At 50.6% G+C, this 9,872-nt stretch overlaps 2 protein-coding genes across 3 annotated transcripts in view; both read left to right on the top strand.

The window, feature by feature from the left end:
• The first annotated feature begins 121 nt into the window (after nucleotides 1-121).
• CDH22 (cadherin 22) overlaps nucleotides 122-9,872 on the top strand; it is a 116,650-nt gene continuing 106,899 nt past the window's right edge. Inside the window, exons 1-2 of one of the 2 annotated variants that reach the window (XM_074920229.1) lie at nucleotides 122-307; nucleotides 1,486-1,549. The gene's annotated coding sequence lies outside the window, so the exon portion shown is untranslated. The other variant, XM_074920232.1, reaches the window with a different exon arrangement.
• On the top strand, nucleotides 1,640-4,943 carry SLC35H1 (solute carrier family 35 member H1). Its single transcript, XM_074920235.1, is given in 9 exon segments — nucleotides 1,640-1,861; nucleotides 2,028-2,063; nucleotides 2,065-2,138; nucleotides 2,140-2,195; nucleotides 2,496-2,524; nucleotides 2,526-2,575; nucleotides 2,895-3,091; nucleotides 3,778-3,906; nucleotides 4,053-4,943. Coding segments are annotated over 9 exon segments (759 nt in total). The 5' UTR covers nucleotides 1,640-1,795; the 3' UTR covers nucleotides 4,175-4,943.

Below are 9,872 nucleotides of genomic sequence, written 5' to 3'. Positions count from 1 at the left end.
CTCCTCCTCCTCCTCCTCCTCCTCCTCCTCCTCCTCCTCCTCCTCCTCCTCGCCCCCCCACGGCAGCCGCGGCGATGGCGGCGCGCAGGTGCTGCTGTACTACGGCTGCTCGGCCGCCATCGCCTTCTACAACAAGTGGCTCCTGCAGGGGCGGGGCGGCGGCGCCTCTCGGTCCCGCAGAGCTTCCCCGTCCCGCCGCTGCTCCTCCTCCTCCTCGTCTTCGGCCTCTCGGCACTCGCCCGCGCGCTGCCGCTCGGGGCGGCCCCGTACGGCGCCGCCCGGGCCCGACTGTCCGCACGGCCCGCAGGTACCGGGGGGGGCGGTGGAGCGGGAGCGGGCGGTGCCGAACGGTGCCCGCCCGCCTCGAGTGACCGCTCGGGCCCTTCCCGGAACCGCGGCCGACGCCGGGCCGGGCCGGGCCGGTGCCGGGGCCCCCTGGGCGGGCCGAGCCGGGGGTCGGCCAGCCCAGCGCTGCGGGCGGCCCCTGCGCCCCCTCAGCAGCCGCGGGGTAGGAGTAGGTGCCGCTCGCAGGTGGGGCCCGAATGGGACCGGCCTCCTCGGCCGTAACAAGAGCGGGTCGGAGTGCGGACAGGCCGCACTGAGCGCATTTTTCCGAAGGAAGCACTGGCACGTGAGAACACGCAGTGAGAATCTCGCACGGTACCTCCATCTCTGCAAGTTATTTTTTCTCCTTAACGGTGGTATCAAGCCACGCGTTTATGTTATTTCAGCTGTCTCTGGTTGGAACTTAGTCTGTGATATAGGAGTTTGCTGTAGGTAACACAAAACTGCTGTAGCCGAGACCAGGGAGTGAATCTCCTACTCAGAGCACAGACCTCCAGCTACTTCAGCACTTCTTTGGCTGTGTCTTATGCTGGTTCAGTCATTGTCATGCTGTGTCCCACAGTATCTGGCCTAAGATCTCTGGCAAGGTTTGCAATACCTTACCTAACATGCCCTGTGGTTTCTTGAGAAATGCCTTCTCCACACCTGTCACAGTACCACCTGTCAGCACGGCCTGCACTGGCTCAGGGGAACTGTTTGCTGGGTAGGAAGCTTATGGCCAGGGAGAACAGACTGTAAGGAGAGCTGTGCCAGGATTAAGGGCATGTGTTGAGCATTGTTGCCACACTTGCTTCTTTAGGGTTCTGGTAGTGGCCCTCATACTTAGGAGTTACCACGCTCTGATATTTAGTGCAAATCGGTGATGGCTTCCAGTTGCAGGGAGGGCAAGAGTTATCTCTGCACCTTTGTGTAGTGTGTGGTGCTGAGCCCAGCTTAGACCACAGGGAGAGGGACAGAAACGTGAAGAGCTGAGGGTACCCAGGCAATGTTGATACTGAAGAGTTAATCAGAGGAAAACATGGGTTTTTCTCTGGGTCTGCTCTGCTCCATATGTTCATGCCCAGTTAGCAGGGTTTTGGTGTTTGGTTTTATGTTGTGGAAGACAGTTAACTTCAGGATTTTTTTTCTTTGATTCTTCAGCTCTGTCAACTTCCTTGGATATTGGGCTGAGTAACTGGAGCCTCCTGTACATCACTGTCTCCCTGTGAGTACAAACACCATCTTCCCCAGGAGCCCTCGGGGGGGGGGGGGGGGGGGGGGGGGGGGCATTTGGAAGTGCTTTGCCAGGGTCAGATTCCTGGATGGGTGTACAGCCAGGGGGGCACGCAGGGTCTGTGATAGCTGTCTGGTAGCAAGGTGGAAGGGGGCCATCTGGTGCCCAGTAGTGCTTTGCTGGGAAGGAGGATGTTGGAGGAGACTCACAGTGTATTTTGGTCCTTACAGTTAGGTGATGACCAAATCCTCTGCCATTCTCTTCATCCTGCTTTTTTCACTGCTCTTCAAGCTGGAGGAAGTGGTAAGGGTCCCACATGCTGCTTTAGGGAGGGAGAAGTTCCTGCCCAGGGAAAGAGGCAGTACATGTACAGGGAACGTACAAGTAGAGGAATAATGCAGTTACGTGGATGAATTGTCTCTGTTCAGCTCGAAGGATCTGTAGTGACTTTGTGTTTGCTGTCACCCAGAGGGTGGCATTGCTGGTGGTGGTTCTGCTCATCGCGGGGGGGGCTCCTCATGTTCACTTACAAGTCCACACAGCTCAGCGCCCAGGGCTTTGTGCTGGTGCTGTGTGCCTCTCCTCGGGGGTATTCACTGGACCCTCACACACATACTTATGCAGAAGGCCGAGCTGGGTGTGTAGGGTGTTAGGAAGCAGCAGGTGGTGCTGGTAATGGGCGGGGGGGATGGGGGAATAAGGAGGTGGTGGCCCTTGCTGCAGAAACAAGACATCTAGTGTAAGGGATGGTGTTTGGCACTTGGGGCAGGGGTCATCTGTTGAGGGGTAATGAAGGTGGCTTTGGCATCTGCAGCAGCACAGGTGTGGGCGTTACAGGTAAGATGTATGTCTAGGAAGGGTGCTAATAAAGGCTCTAGGAGCTATGTTATTCCCTGGCTTGATGCTGCCTGGTCTGCTATTGATTCTCCTCTTTCAGGGCCCCAGAACCCCACTGATACCATGTTTCTTTTACCTGCAGCCGCTCAGGTTCCTTGGGCTCTTCCCTCTCTTTGTGGTGTTTCATGGTGTGAGTTAATTAGAGAAAGCAGGGAGAGCATTATAGAGTGATTGGGGAGATTGCTTAGCAGTTTGTTGTTTGAGGTGATTCATTCAGATAAGTGAACCTCTATGAACTTTACAAAGTCGTTGGAGACCTGGAGTTGTAAGGGCTCAGATACACCTTATGCTGGTGGAACATTAAAGAGTGCACGGGAATAGCAGCCTGCCCCACTTGTGGAAGTAGGGGCTGTGAAGAACTGGCTCCACATCCTCCTGATACTGGAATGTGAGCGGCCAACCCCCATCTTTTCGTGAGGAGTCCTGGGAGTTGGGAAAGGTACTCTGCTACTCACTGTCTTGTTCCTAGGCCTGCCTTTGTCCATTTCCATGAAGCAGGAATGCTGTTCTCTCTGGTAGGGAAGCTGTTCTTGGGTGGAATTCTTGCCTTTGGTCTAGGCTTTTCTGAGTTCCTCTTGGTTTCCAGAACATCTAGCCTCACCCTTTCCATTGCTGGCATTTTTAAGGTAAGGCATGGTTCCTGTGCTAATGCTACAAGGCAAGTACCGAGTCATCTCTAACAGGCTTTGTGTGGTGGGAACTTCCTTAGAGCCTTAGACATCATCTCCTGTTGTTTTTGTTCTCCTTGCACAGGAGCTTGATGCTTTTCCTTGCAGTCTCTACGGTGAAGTCCCTTGGTCTCTGACAGCAAGGGGCAGAGACTCATGGCCGTTCTATAAAAAATACCATTAAGGTCCAGAGTTTAGTGGGATCTGGGACAGGCTAAAACATGTGGGCTTCACGAGCAACAGATGGTGTGGGAGGGAGGAGGGGTAGGAAGGGCATGCTCTTACATCAGACCTGCCTATGAACAAACCACTGGCTTGAGCTACCTCTAACCTAGTTTGGTACCTCCTCGCCTTCTTTGAGGAATCCAGCACACACACTTTTGAGCTGAATGGTGATGGGAAATTTGTCTGATCTGGAAGTCACAGGATTTCCATGTAGCCAAGCTATGCAGTCAGAGGACTTAAAATTCCCCCATCTCAGTTTAACAGGTCATTCTGTTCCTAGAAACTGGTCCTAGAACTCTCTGCGCATGGAAGAATGTGCTGATGGAAACTAGCAGCCTGGCATCTTGATCTGGGCTTGTGTGGTAAAATGTCTCATGCATATCTCCTCAGATCCTCCCCTGCCATTTGTCATGTTTTTTGTTTCCACAGGAAATTGCATTTTATTCCTCGCCACACATTTGCTGGGAAACGGCCTCAGTCTCTTGAACTGTCTGGGTTTTGCTGTTTGTCTGTCAGGAATCTTCCTTCATGTCATTCTCAAAGCCATGAATTCCAAAGGTGATTCTGTTTTAAATCCCTTTCTGTTTCTCTGTAGGCATTCTTGTAGCTTCACTAGGAGCTGTGTCTGTCGGCAGCTCCTGGCCAGCACCAGGTCTGATGGGTGTTCTAGCACGTTTGTCACTAAAGGGGCTGTCTGCATGCAGGTGAAGAAGCACCGAAGCTACAGGAAGAGGCCAGCTCTCACCCTGACCTGGAGCTGCTGCTGTGCCACTCCGAACGTGGTGAGGAGGAGGAAGAGGATGTTGAAACCCTACAGCAGCACTGACTGATCACGAAGCGCAAAGGCCCCTGCCCTGTTCTTATCACACCTGCCTGACAGCTCTCTAGGAGGAAGGTCCGAGAGTCTCTCTGTGAGCACCCAGAGGAGAGCCAGGGCCTGGCAAGAGAACCCTGCTGTTCTGCTGCAGCATGGATCTGTAGATGCTGCTCGAGAAAGAGGCGATGTCCTTTCATATCCCCTTCGCAGAGAGCAAACTCGGAAGATGAGCCGTGGTTCAGTGGAAGGAGAACAACGTGGTGAGACTGGGAGATGCTGTGGGAAGCTTATTAGGGAGTCCTGAAGGCTGTAAGGAGAGTGTAGACCATGAGCTCTAGGGTAATAAGCATGGCCATGTCTGGACGGACGGTTCAGCGGTTCAGGGGTGATTGTAGCATTGGCTTTGTCTTCAACAAAGAAGGTAGATTTACCTTCTCATGCTTGCTTTATGGTTCTGCTGAGGAGAAACTTGCATCTTGGCGGGAGCAGATGACTACATATAAATCCATAGACTTGTCCCAGTGAGAAGGAGCCTTTGTGCCTGGTGACCTGCGTGTTCTGTGTGCGTAGTAAGGAGAGAATTAAATGCTGGTATCTGGGACCAATTGAACGAGGTCAAATGATGTTGGTTGGAGGAAGGACAGGGATGTATGAGCACTTCTGGCCCTGCAGGCCAAGAGGAGAGAGCAGTATCCCAGGAGATGTAGCTTAAGCAATAAGCTTATCAGAAAGTATATGGGTATTTGGGGGGGGGTGTTTGTTTTTTAAATAAACTATTTCTCAGATTCCTTTTTGTCTACACATTATGCACCTATGCTTCATCAAGCAGAGGGCATTTGCCTTCTGAACTCCTTTCCTTTTGGATGCACACTGACCTTGCTACTGCATGCCCAATTATTTCTGAGGCCTGGTACGGAAAATACTTGCCCATGAACAGGATCCTTGATCTCTAGGTTTAGCACTGTGGCTTTTTGTAGAAATTTTACCTCTTAGCCCCATTGGGCATCAGTTAGTGCTGCTGCCTTGTCCAGGAGAGGGGAATGGTGCAGGATTTAAGATGTGTCCCTTTCCTTTCTGCTAAGCCACCAGTGGTGTTGGACAGGTGGATGGTATTTTGCATGGAGAATTTTCACCTCTTTCAGAGTTTTGTTCAGTGCTAGCTTCTGGAGTTTTTGAAGTAGAAATAACTTGAAAGAGCTTCCCAAAGGGATAATGGTGTGATCTTTCTCCTGAGAGGAGCTGGGCATTAGAGTGAATTTCTCATACTCTGAGAACCTGAACTGTTCTGGCTGGGCTAGAGGGACCTCAGTCAGTCTTGCTTCATTATTTTCAGATATGAAGTCTTTCTTGATTACTTTAGTCAAGACCATGTCTTGCAAAACAATGGTTCTGAAGAAGAAAACTTGTTAATAACAGTCATCTTTAATGATGTTCTAATAGACATTGGTAACTTGCTTTGGAGCAGACAGCAGGTGGTGCAACTACCTCATGTAAAGCCGCTGAGCCAGCAGCTCCAGGCCAGGCTGGCATGCCAAGGGATCTTGTGCCTCAGGTAGGATGCCTGGAGATGAGAAGGGCTTGGCCTGTCCCTCGCTGGATTTTCCAATAGCTGGGATGTGTGATGCTTCCAGCAGGATTCTCCCTGTTCACCCTCCTGACAGGCGTGACACCCGTGGGCTGTGATGTGGGGCAGCGACGCTTTCCACGTGTGATCTGTCGTTAGCAATACCACAGCTTCTCTTTGCATTTCCCAGAGCTGAACCTCGGGCATCCTTCTACAGTGTAACTCTTGGACTGGGATTTCAGGTCCCTGTAAATCCAAGGTAAAGGTGACTTTGTTCACAGGCCAGGATTTGCACCACATACGGTGCTTGAAGATGAAATTTGATTGTGCCAGCACACATGCTTGTGAACTGTAGAGCCCTGTAGTCTGTTGTTTCCAATCTAATTTTCTCTTCAAGATAGAGGGGATGACCTAGAAAGGACCTAGTGTCCACACTTAGCATTTCTGATCTAGACGCAACCTTTTGGCAACAAATAGGACACTGTCACTGACTCCAGTGAAGTACGCTCAGAACAGCTTTGGGACAAGCAGTTAGTTCTGCCCCCCTCCCTGGAAAGTTGCCAGCTGCTTGCTTTCAGCAAGGCTGGGTAGATGGCTGCTTCCTTGTTCAGTAAGGTCTTGTTCTTTTCAGAGATAGAGAAACCTGGAAATAACAAAAATGTATACCGCTTCATGATTTTTCCAGGGCATATGGTACAGGGAATCAGTCCAGTTTGCTTGTGAGACTGGGCATCATTCCTCTGTCTTGGGAAGAAGCCTATTCTATCCAGATAGGAATGGCAGAGGATCTCTGTCCTATTCCTGCCTGTGAATTTAAAAAGCCCTTATGCAGAGCTTGGTGACAATTACTACTTAATTTCTCCTTGAGATTCAGTGGAGGAAGAGGTTTTCCCCCAGCCTCACAAATCCAGGTAGGGATCTTATGCAGGGAGGTTTATGGTAGGGCATATACTGCAGGTGCTTCTGTGACCAGCACACAGCAAGAAGTAGGTGATGTGTTCAATAGCAGATGTTCAGGGATAAGAATGTAAAAGGATGGATAGCAGTCTGCATCAAACCTCTGGTGATAAACTTCTTGGGCTGTAAGGGATAGTGAAGAGCTAGCAGTGAAGAGCTGTTCCTGTGAAACTGGCTGAGATCTCAAACTTAGAATCAGCATATCTAAAGGATGTTTAGACTCTAAATAACTGGTTGGAAAATCAGGACAGATAACCCTGATGGGGGACCTGAAGAAGCTACACTTTCCTGCATAGCTGTGGGTGAGTTAAGTGTACACTTAATGTGTACATGGCTTTTCTGCTGCTGTGAAGGTCCTTTTTTTTGTCTGTTTTATGCTAGAACTACTCATACCATTCAGATGAAATGGCACATTGATTTAATAACATCATTTGGGGTAGTGTGTTCCGTGGTGGCCCTGGCTCCAGAACGTTAGAATCACAAGGTCTAGATTCAGTCAGGCTTGCTAGAATAAGGTGGGAAGGGGCAGCTCTTTCACAGCATCTCTAGGACTGGAGACATGGAAAAATTTGCATGATAACTCATCAGAGAGAGAAGGCACAGGCCTCTGGCTGGGCATAATTGGAAAATGCAATTTCTTCTAGAGCCCTGATAGCTTTGGGAGTCTTCTAGTGCTAGGAGTCTTCAAGTCACCTTGCATATGATTTAGCCCCCGAATCTCTGTTCTTTTAGCTTCTACTTGAACGGCTAGATCAATGATTGTATGACAGGCAGAGGCCCATCAGCGTACTAGCCTTGAGTCAGGTCTCTGAAGGCTCATGGGCTGTCCCCAGCACGCTACCATGAGGTGAGAATAGACACTGCTTACCCTTCAGCACATCGTTCCACAAGTGACCAAAGCAGGAATGCTAACAAAACCATGTGCCTAGCAGGGAAGCTAAACATATGTGTCCAACATTAAGGACATGGTCCTGCTCTTTGGTTGAAGAGAGGGTGGTCTTGGAGTCCTATTGGGAACCATGCAACTTGACCAACTTTGAGGGTCTACATGAGGCCTCTCTGCTGCAGCTGGGGGTTCTTTTAGCATCTGTGCATCAGTGTGTTTGAGCAACAGTCCTGAATCTAGATTGCTTTCTCTAGCCTGGAGCATTCCTGCTGAGATCTGTGTGCACCTACCTTCATGGTGCTGTCACGCGTTCCTAGCCATGTGTGCAGGGGTAGCTGTAGATCTGTCATTTGAGAATGGAAATGCACCTCCTTCACTGGAGTTTTGGAGCACCAGCATAGAAGTTTGCATTTTAAAACTGTGGTGTTGGGTATAAATGTCATTGCTGCAGGTGCCTGACTGGGGTTTCCAAACAATAAGCAGTGAGCAGCTCTGCTTAAGTCTCTTCATCCTTCTGCCATTAACTGACCAAACAGTGGGGGCTTTTGCACTCTAAACTGTTGCTGAGTGCTTGCTGTTGCCTGGGAAACGTAGAAGGAAAATGAAAGGATGCTATTCTTCATGGGTTTATCTTGCTTTTCTAACAGCTTCTGGTGAGAGCCTAAACTTTGCAAGGGAGGGAGCACAGTGTGTACATTCCCCACACCCTGTGTGCCAGTGTTGCTGTTCTTGGTCCAAGATCTGCTTGTTCCACTTTTGTTCACCCTTGCCTGCCACGTCTGTCTGCTCCGCGTCACTCCTGCAGCACTGGCAGGAGCGCCACGATGGAGGGTGGGCAAATGCTGTGACTGACTCTGTCACCTGAGACCTGTTCTCCATCACAAATTTCAAGGCCCTGACTCAAGGAGATGCAGGGGTGAGGCACAGAGATGATAAAATGGGGAAGCAGTCTTGGTACTTTGGGGAGATAGACAGAGGTTGCCTTTAAAGCAGTGAGGTGCAGCCGTCGTGTTGGCCAAAGCTGTCCCTATCCGTTACACCTCTGAGCTTTCCAAAAGCACTTCCATTTCCTGCATTTGGAAAAGCAGCAAGTTAGGAATAGTGTGCCTGTGGTGAGTGTTTTCCTATCACTTTTTGACCTTCCCTTCAGCTTGTTTTGCTCTGCTTTTGCTTTCACCGACTGCTGTGTGCTGTGTCTGCAAGGCTCTTCTGTACTCCAGAGCTTCACCAGGCCTCACCATGTTGGCTCTGAGGCTCACCCGATGAGGACTTTGCCCTGGTGCAGGGCAGAGCACTCTTGGCTGCTTTAGTGCTCACTCTCAGCAAGAAGTGTTTTAGAAACAGAGTGGAAGCACTGGCTGTATAGAGAGCTGCAGGAGAGCCCATCTGAATCCACCATGAAGCTGATGGGGATGACCTTTCATTTGAAGGGCCTGATGCTCTTCTGACTGCCCCTTTACTGGCACTCTGACTCCTTGAGAGCCTGAGAAGTCTTGGTACGCCAGCGCTGCCCTGGACCTCTTGGAGCAAATCTCAATTGCTTGTGGTTAGGTGGGCCTGATTTTGCAGGTTCAGCCAGTGCAAGCAGCAAGTTTAGCGTAGGAGATCAGTGAGCAAAGTAAGAAGGCCTTGTCAGAGGTCTGTGTAGGAACCAGCAGGAAGGAAGGGGTGAAGCTCTGTGATTCTGGGAAAATGGCAGTATTTCTCTCTAGGCAACTCTGCTGGGACATGGTATGGGGCTCATTTCTGTCCACATATTCCTGTCTCCCCTCCCCAGAAGCCTCAGGGGTTGAGGGGATTGGTCCTAGGGGAGAGGTCACTGCCTACCTTCTAGGCTCAGTCCCTGGAATAGGTCTATAGAGGAGGTTGGTGGGCCTTATCCTCACTTGCTGAAATTGTAGTCCTGCCTTCAAGCTGAGTCATCCTGCACCTGGACGTGGTCTCACCCGGGAGCAGAACCAAGGTGCTGGGTGCCTTCTAGGGAATATGGGAGAGCTGTGGGCGAGCTCAGGAGGGGTGGAGTGGGGCTGTATGGGGTGCAGGGTAGTGCAACAGAGCGTTAAAGGAGCAGCACAGCTTGTCTGTTGAACACTGTCCGTCTCACTTGAATGGGCACTAAAATTTAATGAAGGGAAGAACGAACCCCTGCCCACCCTCTTTCATGTAAGGAAAAAACCCTACTGTGCACTGAAAATGTCAAACAGAAAAAAGAGACAAGGATGAAGGACTTAAAGGAGGAAATGAGTGCGGCAGCAGTGGCACAAGGGAAACGAGAAGGCACTATCTGTAGTGACAGCAGT

This window comes from Athene noctua, chromosome 16 (genome assembly GCF_965140245.1).
Source record: "Athene noctua chromosome 16, bAthNoc1.hap1.1, whole genome shotgun sequence".
NCBI lineage: Eukaryota > Metazoa > Chordata > Aves > Strigiformes > Strigidae > Athene > Athene noctua.
Note: the sequence above shows the minus strand (reverse complement) of the source record. Positions and strands in the feature narration are given on the sequence as shown.